The following is an 18,622-nucleotide window of genomic DNA, read 5'->3' on the forward strand; positions in this document are numbered from 1 at the left end:
TGCAAATAGTCAAAGGTAGATGAATAAGAATTTTAAGAAGTATTTACAAGATTTGAGATTTTCTCCCCCTGTTTCAAATGCTTTTCCTTTGACTTAAACAAAACTCCCCCTTAATGAAATCCTCCTCTTAGTGTTCAAGAGGGTTTTGATATTAATTTTGAAGAGGGTATATCAATTTGAAATTATATCACAAGTAAGATACTAATTTGAAAATACTTCTTTAAAACCAAATTGAAAGACTATACCAATTGAAAATTCATCATTTCAAGACCTTTTAAATTTTGAAAATTGGTGGTGGTGCGGTCCTTTTGCTTTGGGCTAATACTTTCTCCCCCTTTGGCATGAATCGCCAAAAACGGATACTTTGAGTGAAATATAAGCCCGTGTAAGTTGTCTCCCCCTTTGGCAAATAATATATGAGTGAAAGATTATACCAATGTGGAGAGCTAGTGTGGAGTGATGGCGAAGGATAAATGGTACCGATAGAGTTGAGCGGAAGCCTTGTCTTCGCCGAAGACTCCATTTCCCTTTCAATCTACGACTTAGTATAGAAATATACTTGGAAACATATTAGTCGTAGTCATGGTACGAGAATAATAAGATATATGCATTTGTACCAAAATGAAAGAGATATGATCAAAAGATATGTCAATTAAGCATGATCATAGTTCTATATAATATAGATTGCTCCCCCTAAATATGTGCCTTGATAGGAATACGTATTTTGGCCTTGAAATGCCAATTGCACATAATGAGGTTAATGAGAACATATCTGTACCATACAGAATGTGAAGTGCATTGTGTCCTAGTATAAGTGTGATGCTCATGACAGTTTATGCACTTATGAAAGCATGTTATAAGTGTCTTAAGCATTTTCCCTTAAGGATTTCAAAGAGGCTTAAGGACCATCCACCTTTGGAACAAAGGCAGCTTATCCTCGTTACAAGGTTAAGCTTTAAGCTCTTTGATAATAAGATTACTTCATCCAGTTTTAACAAAGATGCATAAATGCAGGAATGAAATGTTTGAGAGGTTAAACTAGGTATGAAGCAGGGAAAAATGCATGGACATGCTTTCTCTTCCTTTTATACAAGATATGTAAGGAGAGTGTAGAAAAGGAAGATTTTAGGTACAAGTTTGAATGAAATGAAGTAGTTTTACCCTTTTGTACCTTCAAATAGAGATGCTCTCTTCATTGTGCTTTGTCCTTAGTCTTATGTCACACCCGGTTTTAGAAGGCAAACCGAATGCGAACCATGTACGTGCCAGGATCAGTTATTCACGTACACAGCAGTTACATAACATGGACATCATCACACAGTGCTCAAAATAGTATTAATAAGGGAAATAGTCGATTACATCATACGTCTGAGACGCCCATATAGTTCTTACAGTAAATCAAAGTGCGGAAAAGAAACGTAGATAACCGCGGCCTTCACAGGCAGCCGACTGGGGGTTGCCGCTAACCCACACCTAGAACTCGTCGTAATCTTGGAACTCCTGGAAGTCTCCTTCCACGGCTTCATCTTCGCCTGAGCAGTGGTTGCAATGCTGACAACCTGGGGATGGGGGGGGGGGGTTTGGTGTGTAGAGCAAGGGTGAGTACACATCAACATACTCAGCAAGTATCCTGTTTGGCTGTAGTGGACTAGCTTTATGTGGGGATAAGTCAAGCAGTTGCTTTTAGTTGGTCAGATTATTACTTACTAGTAGAAAGCCAAGTTTTAGCATTAACCCAAGTTATTAACCCAAACGTACTTCTTTCCAAACGGAAAGAGTACCACTTACCAGCATCATAGTCATAACCAAAACCATCAATCTCATAACCACCTGTACCAAAGTATCTCTGATCAAGTACCACTAATCACTGGAGCTCCCTTGGCCGCTCATAACCGTGAGCACGGCTGATATATCAGTTTTTCAAACACTCTGCAGAGGTTGTGCACTTTACCCACAAGCCGTGATTCCCATTCTGCCCGGAGATCATGACTCTCCATTGATCACTACCAAGGTGACCCAGCAGGGCATCACTACGTAGCCTTTACAAAGATTCCCCAGGACTGTAGCCACCCGTTAGGTTTCCTAAATGCACCGCACTCCTCCCCAAGGGGCGAACCCAAACTTGGCAGAGCGAGCCGCATACACCGAGCCCCATTGACGGCACGACGGCTAAGTGAGCTACACCCCGGATCCTCTAATTATTCAGCTAAGGGCACCCCATTCCACCCTCATGGTTGCACTGTTTTCCCGGGCGGTCATCCATAGAACAGGTCCTTACGGAGAGGCACTCGAGAAACCGCTCGAGCCCCCTTGATGACCACAAGTATCACATCATCATAAGAGAAGGGAAAACAGCGTATCATAGATAATCTCATCATGTTCATTGATTATAGTTGAGCAATAGCATAAAGCTAAACAGTAATAATCCAACCCAAATAGGTAAACAAGGACATGGATAACAAAACTAGTCAATCCTTAGGCATAAATGTGTAAAGCGGGAGGTGAATTAAATAATGAATAGGACATAGATAGGTCAAGGGACACTTGCCTACACCAAACGACTGCTGCTCAGGGGCTTCTCCTGCGGGTTCCTCGGGCTCTTCAACCGGATCGTTCTCTATGCGAGCGCAAACATACACACATCCACATATTTAATACCAAAGAACAGTACACCATACAATAGAATGCAATAAGTAAACAGACGTTCTACGCAGGCTCGCGAGTACGGTTAAGAGAGAAAGAGAAAAAGACAGTCGAGAAACGATCACGTTGCATGATTATAAATTAGCCACTAGCTTAATGGAAGGAAATTTAATGTAGACACTATGTTTAGCGTAAAGTAAAGTCATGTTTCATGTCTAATTATTATAAGCAGGTGGAGATAAACAAAAGGATGGTCGCGCGGCGAGACGCGCGACAAAGCTCTCTAAAACAAATTAAGAAGTTAACGACTCGTCGCGCGACCGAGCACGCAACGAGACACTTTGCCTTAGTTAAGAGGAGACGTTAAGCGTCGCGCGACAAAGCGCACGACGGCATACGTCGACTAAACTGAGTCCAAAGCGGAACGTCGCGTGAATACACACGCGGCGTTACACCTTAAACAACCTGAAACAAAAATGGATCGTCGCGCGACGAAGCGCACGACGCAACACAAGATAGAATCTGAATTTAGACAAATCCGTCGCGCGGCGAAGCGCGCGACGCAACACGCTAATTAACAAATAATCACCGCGAGCGCGGGCGAGCGAAGATACGGTCGGGCGAGGCCGGGACGGGGGAACGGGCGACCGGGCCGGGGCCAGGGCGGTTGAACCGGCCAGGGGCGGCCGAGCCGGGCGGGCACGGGGCAGGGCGCGGGGCGGCCGAGCTGGGCGGCAGGATCGCCACCGCGCGCGGGGGAGGGGCGGGGAGCGCCGCCGGGCGGACAGGGGCGAGCGGGCGCCGCCGCGGGCCAGGGCAGGGGGCGGGCGCCGCCGCGCCGGGGAGGGGGCGGGGAGCGCCGCACGGGCGGGCAGGGGGCGGGAGCCGCCGCCGCGGCCGGGCAGGGGGCGGGGAGCCGAGCGCCGCCGCGGGAGGGAGGCCGGGCGGGCGAGCAGGGGCGAGCGGGCGCGGGCAGGGGGAAGAGGGAGGGCGCGCGCGCGGGGAAGAAGAGGAGGGAGAGGGAGAGAGAGAGGAGAAGGGGAGGGGAGGGGAGCTCACCTCGGGGTCCAAAATCTGGTGATCGCCGTCTCCAAACCCTAGGGCACCACGGGGAGAGAGAGGTGGAAGAGGGAGAGGAGAGGTTGTTGCGCGGGAGATCCAAATGAGAGAGAGAGAGAGAAGGGGGGGGGGCGCATGGGGGGTTTGGGCGCCGGGGCACGCAGGCCGGGGCGGGCCGGGCCGGCTGGGCTGGGCTGGACTAGGTTGGGCTGGGCCGGGCCACTTCGCGGATCGAAAACCCACGACGAGCGCGACCACTAAACGGAATTAAATCGCGAACCGAAATCCGGAACGGAACGAGACGAACATTCAACATCAGACAAAGAAATGTGCTTCGGCATGATGCAACACCCATGAGACTTAGGTTTTGGTTTATACATGACACGGATACCCGTCGCTATACTGGTTTGAAATTGGGAAGAAGGAGCAAACGAGGAAAGAGAAAAGAGAGTAACGCCCGAATTTGGTGAGAGAAAAGAAGAAAAAATTCTACCCCCAAATTCAGGGCGTTACATCTTAGTTGCTTAAGACTTATACTCAAGACAATATATGGAAATATTTGCACAAGAGAGAGTTCTACAACTAGTGATCCTTTTCCAAGTCATGATTAACATATATCAAGTGGATCACAAATTGCATAAATGAAACATGAATTCTCCTTTTAACTTAGTGCATATCTTAGAGAGATATCGATTTGAAAGAATGAGGCACTAAGTGTCATTTGATGTTATTCTATGATCAAACAAACAATGGATGCGATCAAGAGAGTAACATATTGGAATATGAATTAAGCTTAAAATAGGAGAATCCAATAAGCAAGCTACTTTAGCAATGAAAGCAACAATCCTTGATAAAAGCGACATTATTTTAACAAGTTGAATTGATGTGAAGTAGCATACTTTATGAGAAACATTATTCTCATGTAAGAGACTATATGAAATTACTAAGATAAAGCAATAGTATCAACGTAATCAAAATATAGGAATGGACTCCCCCTAAAGATATGCATCAAGTAATTGAAAGAATTGATTTCGATGCATTCACTTTTAAAGACATAAAGGGAGACCCATTATACGTCTTGATCGAGACTTATAAAATTTTGCAATAAACAACTTAAGCCTGGTAATCTCATAATGAAAAGGATTTAGAATGCTTACAATCACACCATTGATTGTTGTGAAGACCTTATTGTCCAAGTAGGTGTTGTTTCCCTTGATGTTCTTCCTTTTTCATTTGAGTGTCCTCCCTTTGTAGTTGTCTCCTTTTTATAAACTTATTGAAAATACTTAAGGGAGATGTTAATAGCGCAAGGGAGTATATGATGAATGATGATTTTTTTAGAAAATAAATATGAACAATTCATCATCCATAAGTCACACAGACATGAAGTAAAATCCTTAGCATTAGTGCACATCATAAGAAAAGAGGAATATGCACTATTTAACCATTTGATCAATCATAGGAATTTACTTCTTCATATTGAATTTATTAATCATTACTTTAAAAACAAGACAATATGAGAACATTTATAGCAAAGGTATGAAATAGATTCTAATGAATAAGTGCATTAATGAGATTGAGGTTGAATGCACATCTTAGCCAATTTAAATTCAATAAAGAATCTATTTATTCACAAAGATATAATTATAGTAAACAGTCATTGATGGGAACTATATTTGGTTAAGAGGATGAGTTCCCATACCTTTGCTTTTACCTTTCTTCCTTTGGGTGAAGATCAAACCCTTTGAGGCTTGTGGCATTAAACTTGCACTTACTCTCTTGTCGATTTTCATAAGTAAGCTCAAGTGAAAAGTTAATGGCAACACAAGCACTAGTTTCCCTTTTTGTAATCATTTTGATAAGGAATGAAAAATTGGATTACTAAAAGCATGGAAACTTCATAGCATGAACTAGATTATTCATAGAAGATGTTATGCTCAATTTTAACTCATAAAACAAGCATAACCAATCCTTTAAGATTATGGGAATAAATCTAATTCATGATATGGAAAGCGATAAATGTAGAAGAATCATATCCAATTTAAGCAATAAGACATACAACATAAATCATTGGATTGATTTTTCTTGTCAAGATGGATTACACATTTCCATAGAGAAACTCATTCTCTACATGTGAGACTACTTAGGTTACTTAGATAAAAACATTAGTCTCACAATTCTAGACATAAAGAAAGATTTCCTTTTATACGTGTCCTTAGGATTTGAATTCCTTACATGACACCTTATTCTTTTAAGAACATGGAATCTTTTTCTATATCTAGATCATGGCAATAATAAGATAATTAAAGTAAAATATGTCATGGGAACTTGCAACAATTTAAAGCATGTAGATTGCCATAATATTGAAATGAAGAATATGAAATCTACCATATGAGAGGAATTTCTTCAAAGAATGGTGACATAATTAAAAATATCTTAAGTGCTTCCTTTTTCTATGTGACTACACAAGACACATAAGAAATGATAATTTAAGATACTTGCACTTGAAAGCATAAGTGTTACCATCCTTTGTCATTCTTCATGTTGTAGGCCTTGATTTTCCGCACATGATGATTCTTTATTTCCTACAACATTAATATCTTCCCGAGATGATATGAGTTTTGAATATAATAAATTGAAATAACTTTGGGTCAATCTTGAATATATAGATCATTTGAAGATTGATAGCTTGATAAGAATTGAATTAACTCCCTCAAGCACCCCAAAGCTTCATATCATCTCCTCCTCCTACAAAGCTTGTCAAGCACATTTTGGTACCCATCACTTGATGGGTCCGTTAAGGTTAGTAAACAAAGATCTAGGAACCCAAAAGTCCTTTGTGTTAGCGCTTGGTAAACTTGTTACCTTTCTAGCACAAGTTGCAATTTTGGGTTGCCTAGTTACATGCGAAATGATTGACAAGCTAGAGGTGGGGTTGTTACCAATGGGACAATCCTTGCATTGATGTCCCTTTTTCCGGCATGTGTAGCATAGGCATTTTTGAAGTCTTGAAGATTTCTTCTTTCCTTGTTTGTTGCTTGCTACATGGTTAGTAAAAACTTTCTTTTCTAACCCTATGCCTCTTTGTTTCAAATGGGGACAAGATTTGATTAAGTGTCCCTTCTTTGAGCATTTAAAACAAAGTCTATCATCCTTGTTAATAATCAAGCCATTTTTAATGTAGGGACATGACCTAATCAAGTGTCCCTCTTCAAAGCATTCACTACACTTCTTATTTTTTTTAGTGTGAAGTGTGGCTTGATTATTACCTTGGGTGTTACTTTGTATGGAGGCATGGTTGAGGCTTTTGGAAGAGGCGTTGAATTTCATCTTTTGTTTCTTCCTCTTGGCAATCCTCAAGTCCTTGACATTTTCTTCAAGGGATGTAGTGCATGCCACGGTTGTTCCCGTCTCAAGCTTCTTCACCATGTGATCACGGTTATCTTGAGAAGGTTGAGCGATGCATTTCCCTTTAAGTTGTGTCAAGCTCATCTTTAGCCTCTCATTTTCTTCTTTGAGCTTTTGATAGGTATCATCATTTGTTCCTGCAAATTCTAGCTCAAAGGAAGATTTGCTTGTCGACGGACAACAAGCATTAGCACAAGGTAATATAGTTTCTATTTGAATACATGTGCATGAGTGAGGTTGTTGCGATTTTAAGTTTTCTATTACAACCTCATGAGCAATGTTTAATATGATATGATCATCTCTAAGATTTTCATGAGAACATAGAAGCATATCATATTTTTGTTGAAAAGCTAGATTTTCAATTTTTAGCTTTTCTACTTGGTCCTTAAGCAAGGTATTCCTATTTACTAATTGAGCGATACAATGTAAAGCATTATCTTGCTCAATTGAAATAGTTTCATACCTTTGGACCAAATCAACATGAGAGCACTTTAGCTCCTCATGTTCTTTAGTCAACTCGTCAAAGTGTAGCATTTTCATGGAGAGAATATCTTCTAGCCTTTGACGAGCTTCGCCTTGCTCTCTCGCTCTTTCTAGAAGTTTGAGCATGATCGCCTTATCTTCTTGGCTTAGGCGAGCATAGAGTTGCACAAAGCTCCTTTCTTCCTCCTCATCCTCATTTGTGCTTCCGCTATCATTTTCATTAGCCACACAACACATGTGGGAATCAAAATGGAAAGACAAACCTTTTGGAGAGGTGGATTCATCGTTTGGTCTCCATCGTTCATTTTCCTCTTCCTCCTTACAAGGGTTAGTATCACAAGTACCAAAGGAAGTAGAAGCACAAAATGGACTATCATAATAGGACTCATCAAATTTGCTTCTAATTCTAGTCCAAATATCATGCGCATCATGGATTGATTCGTCATAATTTGATACGAAGGCACGATAATCTTCTTTACTAAGAGAATTAGTTAAGATGTCAAAAGCTAGATAGTTTAATTGATAACATCTTTGATCCTCCTCAGAATTAATTTTTCCATTGAAATTAGAGGAAAAATACTCTTGTCTATAATTTGTTCTAATCGTGGATCTATGGTTCTAAAAGCATTTATCACACTAGAGGACCATGAGTCATAATTAGAACAATCATCAAATAATACTTCAAGAGTTACCTCCTTTTGAGTTGCGTTTGATAGAGGAGTCTTCTTGTTCTTTTGGGATCTTCTATGAGCCATCACTTCGAGTTGTTAGACTCAAGATGAAGTGCCTACCTCTGATACCAATTGAAAGTCGCCTAGAGGGGGGTGGATAGGCGAAACCTAAAAATTAAAATTTTATCCCCCAACAAGATCCCTTGATTAGTGGTTAGAACAAGATATACAATTATCGGAGTATAAAAACTAAGTCCTTGCTTGTAAAGAGTATTGCTTTCAAATAATGCGGAATTGATAAATCAATACTACTAATAAGTCTATGAGAATAAAACAAGAGTGCTTAGACAAGGAAGAGCAATAACACAAGTTTTCTCTTGCAATGAGTTGCTTCACTAAATGTGAATTTAACTTAAAGCAACATCAAATAGAATTAGCAAAGTGTAGTGCAAGAGAAACTTAGAAGGGAAAGAACAAACAAATCACAAGCAATAAGCACACGAGACACGAGTGATTTGTTTTACCGAGGTTCGGCCCTCGAAGGCCTAGTCCCCGTTGAGGAGTCCACTTAAGGACGGGTCTTTTCAACCCTTTCCCTCTCTCCACCGATCACACAAGGATCGGTGAGCTCTTCTTCTTTTCAAGGATCACTCTCGATCCCACAAGGACCACCACACTCTTTGGTGTCTCTTGCTAGCTTTTACAAGCCTCCAAAACTTTGGAGGAAGTTCGATGGGAGTCAATACTCCCCGCGCAAATGAACAGAAAGATGAAGCACACACTATCTCTCAATGGATCTCACAAGGCACTAGGGCTAAACTCAATTGAGTAGCTCTCAATTGCTCGCTCTCTCTTTTGTGGCACTTGTGTTGGTTGTAGTGGTCTAAATCTTGTGTATAGGATGGATCAATGAATGTAAGTGGTTGGGAGGGCTTGAGTATGTCAACTAGATGACTTGAAATGTTGCTTGGGCTCCCACACCTTGAAGTGGCCGGTTGGGGTGGTATTTATAGCCACCAACCAAAATGTAGCCGTTGGAGAAGGCTGCTGGCGATGGGCGCACCAGACAGTCCGGTGCACACCGGACAGTGTCCGATGCGCCAGCCACGTCATCCTATCCGTTGGGGTTGGAGCTGGTCGACCGTTGGAGGCTTTATCCTCATGTGGCACCGGACAGTCCGGTGCACACCGGACAGTCCGGTGCCCCTCTGTCCTTCTGCTCTGACTTCTGCCGCGTGTACTGTTGCGCACTGTTCGCTGTCAGAGTCGACCGTTGGCGCGAGGTAGTCGTTGCTCCGCTGGCGCACCGGACAGTCCGGTGTACACCGGACAGTCCGGTGAATTTTAGCGGAGCGGCCTTCCATTTTCCCGAAGCTGGCCAGTTCAGAGCCGCTTCACTCTGGAGCACCGGACACTGTCCGGTGGTGCACCGGACAGTCCGGTGAATTATAGTGGGCTGCGCCTGAGAAACCCGAAGGTGAAGAGTTCGAAGGCAATCCTCCCTGGTGCACCGGACATTGTCCGGTGGTGCACCGGACACTGTCCGGTGCCACACCGGACAGTCCGGTGTGCCAGACCAGGGAGCACTTCGGTTTCTTTTTGCTCCTTTGTTTTGAACCCTGTCTTGTTCTTTCTATTGGTTTTTGTTGAATCTTTGACACCTGTAGAACATGCAATCTAGAGCAAACTAGTTAGTCCAATTATTTGTGTTGGGCATTCAACCACCAAAATTATTTAGGAAAAGGTTTAAAGCCTATTTCCCTTTCACTAAGTGTGCAGACCACTGGCAGGGCGCAACACGACGAGCCGCACCGAGCCCCAAGTTACAAAGGACAGGGGTCGGCGTAGGCCAAATGATGGTGCTCGGGTCCCACACTGTCCGTGTCATCCACCATAAAGAATACGAGAGAGCTAGGTGACCCTGGGGCCACGAGCATGTGTGGCTTCACCCCGTGGTAGAACGTTTGGTTTACCGCCACCTGATGACTCCTTCTTAAGGAAGCCACTGCTGGCTGACCTCTTCCTCGGCCTATAAAAGGAAGAGGTTGGCCCCAGACCACGAGATCCTGGAATGGACAGACAGACGCACGCACAAGGACGGACCCAGACGAGAAGACGCCCAGAAGGACTGACGAACAGGAGGAGGATGCACTGATGAGGACCCAAAGGCCGAAGCCCCGCTACCAAACTAAGACTTAGCTAGGACTCCATTTTGTAACCCTTATCTCCACTTCCACCCCAATAATGAGACTTGGGAGCCTCTCCTCCCTCTCTCAACCTCTTGTAACCCCTACTACAAGTTTGATCATCAATGGTGCCAGTAGCGCAATTCGCCGATGACTGAAAGTAGGGACGTTTAGCCTCAACCAGTATAAACCTTGTGCCCTTCGCGCACACCATCCAGAGCCCAGAACGCGTAGAATAAATTTACTGGTCGGAGCGAGGTATGAAACACCGACAGTCGGCACGCCTGGAACGAGTACAATAAATTTATGTTTCGCGACGACATTATCCAAAGCTCCGAATGGCAAGCCGTGACGACAATTGACCTCCTGAACAACGATTCGTTTTGGGAGTCTTGACTTCACCTTTAATGGAAAAGGAGAGGCGATCAGGGCCCTGGAAGCCCAACCCCCTCTACCGAGGAATCTTGGCACGACCATGAGGTCGATGGAGGCACCCGTGTCGAATGCACTCCCGGAGCGTCCAACCGATTCGGGAGCCTCAACTTCACCATCAACCGGGAGGGGTGACATGGTCATGGCGGTGCTCGTCCAACCATTCCCACCTGAGAGCCTCGATGCGGTCTTGGGATAGTGAGATGGTCAGGGCGACGCCCTCAGCTTCGCCCCATGCGGGCTACGCAGGAGGCCCAGACTAGCCCCGCCTTCTGAGGCCGACGAAATAAGGCGACAGATTGCGATTCATATGGGGCCAAACCCCTCATATGACGATCTATCAATCTTCTTTGCATCCTATGCAGAGCTCTATGTGACGTATGACATAGAGACGACGCCCTATTGCGGCGGCTTCAGCGCCTTTCCACCTCGACTACGCCATGCCCTGCGGTAATCGCCGCCCTTGTGACTCACGGCCACCTCCCCATGATAGACGACCTAGAGTTTGTGGAGATGGTCGATGGCAGCAAGGACCTCATCTACGACACACTCTGCACGGACTCGGGTTTGGGTCCCTTTGGGAGCGATGATGAGTAGCTCCCCTGGCGATGAGGGAGACGAGGACCGCCCGACCACTACAGCTTCATCAGTAGTCCTGATAGGATGGGACGCCGCACATGGTAGGACCGGAGGAAACACCGAATGTAATGCATAACGACGAAAGAGCTCGTAGTAGATGACCAACCAGAACGGATCTTCACCTTCTTTGTAAAACCCCCAAACATTTATAAATAAAGTGTGTTGTCAAGAATGCTCTTTGCGACGAACATCATAAGCAGGGGAGAGAGCCTCAATCGGACCTTGGTCTCTCCTCTCCCGACTCTTCTTTTTTCGTTCCCTTCTGCTCGTTTGTCGTTGGTGACTTTTAGGACACATGAAGCATAAGAGGAACCGAATGAGGTGGGACGAACGAACAACAGACTGAGTGGAGTGCCGAGTGAAAACTCCAATCATGAAACCAACTATGTCATTTTCCCTTTTCTATAACAACGTGCTTTGAGTCTTTACAACTTTCCATCGAAGAGTCCTAGGCAAAACACAACATCGCACCGCTCGTGATTCCCAGGGCACTCTTGATGGGAAGGAGACCTCAGAACAACATAACCAGAGACCCCCATGGTCGAACCTTGGGGAAAGCATCGAGCAGGACGACTTCAACCCCATCTTCACTTGAAATGGACCTATGGGGTAGGCAACATGAACGGAAGGACCTGACAAGGAAGCTGGTCGAGACTGCGGATACCTGCGCCTCGAAGGCTACAATAATGGTCACCAGTGGAACTCGAGGGACCCAAAAAATGTGAACACCCGTCCCGCGTGGAACGGTCGCTAGCGAAGACGAACGATAAGTGCAGCGCCAAGGGCCCTAATGACTTTTATTACAACATATCCTTGTTCTTACAATACCCTACAAAAAAACTTATTTCTTTATTTTTCCTTCTCTAGGAAACTCGAAAAATGAGTGACCGCAGGGTGAGCGTCGTACAATGGGTCCTGCCAATGCCCTTAGGTCTTTAGAGCTTGCCATGTGACCAACCGAAGGCACATCCGAGGCAGGCTCAACCCCTCTTAGCCGAGTCTTCACTGAGAGGACAAGTGACGACCAAGGCATAGAGGACTCGAGCCGAAATGCAGTGGTGTCCAGTTCATGAATGCAACTGGAGACGAGCGCCATCCGGGGAGTACAGGCGGACACTTCCCCCAAATGCAAAACACCAAGGTGGTCGCATACGAGGTCGATGGCCACGGACAGATTAGAGTGCTCAACGCTAAGGGCCCAGAGGTGCTCCTTCGCTTGCGCAAGCTCCTCCAGCACCATCGTTGGTAAAAACAGGAAAACCCATCAGCGAACTATTGTGACTAAAAGGATCGAAAGTTGGGGATGGGAGAGTATGATACTCACCTTCAGTCAAGGACCCCGGCATGGATCCATCGACACAACTGTCTGACGATTATGTCTTTAGGAGATCTAGCTGGGCCGTTGGGAGGCCGTTATTCGTCTCGACCATGAGATGATTAGGCCGTGCCAATTGACCGAACGCTGACCCTACTGCCGCAAAACCCCTCTATGGTGGGACTTCGGACGGCGACGCGAGACCCATGCCTCCTGAAACGGCTGAGTCATTGTCGAACTGCTAACGCCTGGGTTCAGGAAAACTAAACACTCCCCCGACCCCCACAAGGCAGCCGCACACCTCAGACGCTGTGCATGGACCATCCTTGTCCTTCGAATGTGATATGCCCCAACGACGGGGAGGTCGCATCTCCTCCACATGTGACAGTTGGTGCAGGGAGTCGACACTCCTAGGATGCAGTTCGATGAAGGGATGGCCTCTTGCGGCGAGATACTCGGCTAGGGAGGCCTGTCGTCAATCGTGCTCACAGCGGTAGGCTCCTGGGCCACCAACCAGGGATGCGCAGGCGGGACACAGCCTCCAACACCGCTTGGGCCTCACTGCGGCTGGCTCATGGAAGTGAAAAATGAAACCACGTAACCAAGAGGCAGGGTCGAGGCCTCCTCAGCACCCGGAATTAGCCACACATCTTCATCCAGTAATCCATGCCTGACGAGGGCCCAAAGGTTCTCTTGACTCATCAAGGATCGCCGCCAGTCCGCCATAGGGAGAGCGACGGAAGACCCGAACAAGAGAAGGATGGGCCGAACGAGGAAGACGAGGATCTAGGGAACCAAAAGCAAGATGGACAAGACATGGAGGGAGGCGCAATTAAATAAAAGTCGTCCTGCCAAACCTTGACCACTTAGGGCTGCCAAAAAGACTCGTTGCACGAGGAAGCAAGCTTGGCCTACCGACGTGATAGGCCACACGTCATGCCACCATCTCCCGAAGAAAGTCTCGAAGTAATATTTATTCATGCAAGGAGGAACGTCGGGTAAAAATTGTACAATAGACAAAGGTCTTTCCTGGACTACATCATTCTTTACATAGAGGGGCTTTGAGTCTCCCATAAACTACAATTCTCGACTCGGGGACTGGGTGTGGAACCCAACACCCAAAAGAAAGAAGTGGAGACCGAAGACTAAGAAAGGAGGGAAGGTCGATTACACCCCCCCCCCTCTTCTGTCCTGACGTCCGATACAACAACGAGGGCACCTGCCCATGCTAGAAAATCAAAAGATGTGCGCCGGAGAAGGGCCCTAAGAAGCCCACCGGATCAGGTCCTCCGCTGACACGGCGCTGGCAACCTCACAGACGGCCTCGTCGTACCCTTAGATAAGGTTCTCAACGACCACGGACGGGGTGGTCTAAGAGGCCATCACTAGGGCGTGGAGGTCAACCCCAGTGCAAAACTAGGCAACGACCAGGGCAATGGCGGCCCCACGGTGGATGCCAAGGTCCAAGACTTTCCAAACACGGTTCAGAATGTCGAGCGGGTGCAAGCGAGTTGCTCCACATGCACGGATTCTCTGGGTCACTGAATCGACCTCCCAGCGTAGCTTCGCCAACTCGGCCTCCTGCCCTACTCAGAAGATAAATAGAAACATAAGCCTTAGCGTCCTCCAGAGGCAGAAAGGAATTGAGAAACAGAATGAGTGGCGTACTCGCCGCACGGGCCTCCACAATGGCCAATCGTGCCTAGAGACCTGCAACACGAGAATCAAATGTCCGTACGGTCGATCGAGATGCCTCTAGTCGACCCCGCAGCTCGACCATCATCAACAGCGGAAGGGCCAAGGACCCGACCTCGCAAGACAACACATGAGGGCGAGGAGGAGAAAGCAACGACCCTCCGGCATCAGATAACATGACCAGGTTGGGGGCCAACGCTAAGTAACCTCACGTCTGTATCAGGACGACCAGCAATGACCGGGGCACCGACAGTGCCGACCGGTGAAACCAACGATGCAGGTTCACTGCCACAAGCGATATGGCTTCTCGTCCGGCGAACTAGAAGACGAAAGCGATATGACTTCTCCTCCGACGCTCGATCCCACCGCCCTGCGAGGAAAGCTAGTCACCAATATGATGGAGGGGCGAGAGTCAAGTGACTGCCTGGTCACTACCCACCTTTCCTACGATGGGCGGCACTTGGACCGACCTTGGTGAGAGCGCTCCGGAGCCGGACGCTTACCGTGATCCATTGCCAACCGACAGGACCCCAAGAGGTTGGAGGTAACGAACTCTCTCGACTAAATACCGCTTTTGGAAAAACACGAGACAACGACTAAACCCAATTAGGGCAAACATGGAGCAGACCCCTACTTATAGCGCATGACTGGTCCCAAGAAGCCAGAAGTGGACTTTGCAAATTTCACTCGATATCGTCAAGCGACAAAAAGGAATTGGACAATGTCTGACCCGTTATCAGCCCCCAAAGGGAGACAGTCTCCCCTCAGGGGCTCGGGGGCTACAGTTGGGGAAATGATACCCGGTCCCTAGGACCCGTCAGTCAGTGAGTGCGCTGAGGAAAGGAGACCCTGATCGCTAGGGTCTGTTAGTCAATTGGGAGAGTCAGATACGTCAACACTGAAAGGACCCACCCTCAGTCGAACTCCGCGACACCGAGCCAGGGTTGGGCGTGGCGGAACCTGACAAGAGAGACCAGGCGTGTCGAATGGGAACCACTCGAGTGGATCCCGCACTCGGTCCTAGACTGACTCGCCATAAGTAGCCGACCACACTTAACCACGCCTAGCACCGATCCACAGTGCGACGCCGGTCCGCTTCCCACTCATTACCTACGAGCACCTCGGGCCACATAACACTCATGACCTATGAATCCCTCGAACTGTGGCACATTAATGGCCCACGCACCCCTCGCCCTACGACACACTTATGGCTTGTCGGACTAGGCCTGAGTATGCAAACCTCCCGCAGGGCACTACACGATGGGCTGTATCGAGCCCCAGGCTACGGAGGTCAGGGATCAGTGTAGCCATAATGATGACGCCTATGAACATTGCCTCCCCGATGTCATCTGCCATCCCTAATTAAGACGTTAGTGTCGATGTATCATAGGTCTTAGGCTATATCCAACAGCTCTCCTATCTTATATTCATTTTCAAATTTCACTCTGCAAACAGTGTCAAACAATATCATCTATAATGTCGTATCTCTTATTTTACACGATCCACCAAAGACAGCCTTATCGGTTTAGCACTCACATGAAAAATAACCAAATCTTTTTCTCCGGTGGTGCTCTGCACCTCCATTTTCTGCATTTTCTCTCACTGTAGTAGCTCTGAACTCGTTGGAGTAGCCCTTGGCCCTTTCCCTTCGTTGTCGAAAAATATATCTGCATCACCACTACCGTCGGCAAAGTAGAGACAACAAAGTGTCGATTTTTAATGACCATAGATCAAATTTGTTGAATTTCATGGCAGTGACCTAGTGAAGGGACAAGTTTGACAGAAAAAAAGAGAAACGTATCGGCTTTTGATATATACTTCAAATGCAAAATTTGTCAATCTATTCTAACGATGCACATGCAGTGAGAAGCCTGTGCGCATCATAACAGATATGATCGTTAGACTTTCTTTCTCCATCATAGGATGGTTACAAATGAAAACAAATATGATCACTGTTGATGGTTCTGCCTTTTGTGCTTTGTGGATGTTTGAGCTGTCGATGGGTATTGGTACTACAACTGGGTCGGCCAGTGGAGGTTATTGTTGGTAATACAACTAACAGAGTTGGCTAGCGGAGGTTTGAGATACTCAGCCAATAGTAGTTCTAGACAATACATATGAGCAACATTGTGATGAATTCGATGGTGCTGTAGAACAAAAAGGCAACTATGAATCCATAACATAATGTACATGACGATCCAGAATTAAGATCTAGAAGAGATGCTCGATGAACTGAATAAATATATGGGAGACTTGAATAGTGGTTTATAGAGAAATTATTTGCACGGACCATGTAGGGACCATTACGTGCATGGGAAACAAAATTATTTGCACGGACCATGTAGGTCCACGTAGGTTGGTGATCCGTGACCGTGAGGCAGAATTAGATCAGATGCGTTGCTCGCGTATGAACGCCTTCATCGCCTCCACGAGCGTACCATGATCGGTGAGCTCGGGGAAGAGGAAGAAAGTGTGAATGGCGTCCGGGAACTCCACCACCCTTACCTCCTTCCCCCTCCTCCGCAGCACGTCGGCGTACCGCCTCTGCCACTCCTGCAGCGGGTCGAAGCCACCGATCACCACCATCACCGGCGGAAAGCCGTCCGCCAGGTCGGCGTTGTCGTCTGTCACGTGCGCGGCGGAGTGGTTCCGATCGGCGCCTTCCGGCAGGAACGCCCGCCACATCCAGTCCGAGCCACGCACGGTCACCACCGGCACGTTCCCATCCAGCCTGACCTCAGCTTCCGTCCGCTCCTCGCCGCCAAAGTACGGCTGCACCAGGATGGCGCCAGCGAGGTGGACGGGGATGGACCGCGGCGGGGAGGAGGCCGTCGTCCAGCGCTGCGCCACGTGGTGGGCGATGTTGGCGCCGGCGCTGTCCCCGGCGAGGAAGCAGCGGGAGAGGTCCACGGGGACGTCGACGCTGTCGGGGAGACCCGCGGAGGCGAGGTATCGAAGCATGGCGACGCCGTCCTCGTACGCGGCGGGCCAGCGGTGCTCGGGTGCGAGGCGGTAGTTGACGGACACGACGACGGCGCCCAGCTCGCGGCAGAACCGGCGGCACATGGCGTCGTAGACGTACGAGGCCGCAGAGAGCAGCGTGAAGGCGCCGCCGTGGAAGTATACCACGACTGGGAGCGGGGCCGCGGACGACTCCGGCGACGGCCAGAACACGCGCGCCCACAGGCCGCGCGACGCGTCCACGTCGGCGGACCGGACGCCCTGCCTGTCCGGGCGCGTGCTGGCGGTGGCACGAAGGTCGAAGAGGTTGAAGATGGAGCGGTTGATGGTGCCGTCGCGACGCATCGAGAGACCGGCGACGACATCGAGGCAGAGGAGCAGGAGCCGCACCTTCCACGGCAGGGTCAGTCTGCGCGGCGCGCTTGGTGCTGCTTCCCCGGCGCCTGCTTCCATTACTGTAGTGGAAGGCGCACAACAATGTCACGCTCGGCAACAATGCCTTGTCACCATAATAAAATGGAATCTTATCCAGCTGGCTGGTCGTCGTCAACCGCAAAGCCAACCAAAACTAGACTCACTCATCTAACCGAATTCAATGAGGCGTTGCTGTCGGCGGATCACGTGGCTGCCGGTTGAGTCTTCAATTCTCTCCGGTCTCCGGATAACATTCGTCCATCTATAGTGATCGATACTTCACTGGCAAGCACGGTCACCACGTACGTGCGTCGTGCCATCGCGACGGCGCGGCCGGCCGCGAAGACTGAAGACGATGGTTATCTCTAGGACTAGGAGTAGGCGCACTGTAAGCGCCGCGCGCCGCCGCCTGGACGTCAGATTGTTATCTAACAATTTTCTGCTGTGTACGTCTACATGCCGATGACCATCGTCTTTGTTACAAAATATTGTACATATGATCAAGACCCATCCAACCGTCCATATTAGGGCTTGTTCGGTTATTCCCAATGCACATGGATTGGATGGGATTGGAAAAAAATGAGAAGAAGTTTGATTTGTTTGGGATTCAAACTCATCCAATCCCACTCAATCCACATGGATTGAGAGCTAACCGAACAAGCCCTTACAGTTATTTGATCTAAGGGTCAGATGCCCTTTGTATACATGTATATAAA

The 18,622-nt window shown here is 47.6% G+C and overlaps 1 protein-coding gene across 1 annotated transcript; it reads right to left on the minus strand.

Moving 5' to 3' along the window:
* Window positions 1-16,356: 16,356 nt before the first annotated feature.
* Window positions 16,357-17,972, minus strand: LOC100284807 (gibberellin receptor GID1L2). The gene has a single exon (NM_001157702.1). The coding sequence runs from the start codon at window positions 17,943-17,945 to the stop codon at window positions 16,920-16,922; it is 1,026 nt and encodes a 341-aa protein (NP_001151174.1). The 5' UTR covers window positions 17,946-17,972; the 3' UTR covers window positions 16,357-16,919.
* Between the last annotated feature and the right edge of the window lie 650 nt (window positions 17,973-18,622).

This window comes from Zea mays, chromosome 7, assembly GCF_902167145.1.
Source record: "Zea mays cultivar B73 chromosome 7, Zm-B73-REFERENCE-NAM-5.0, whole genome shotgun sequence".
Classification (NCBI taxonomy): domain Eukaryota; kingdom Viridiplantae; phylum Streptophyta; class Magnoliopsida; order Poales; family Poaceae; genus Zea; species Zea mays.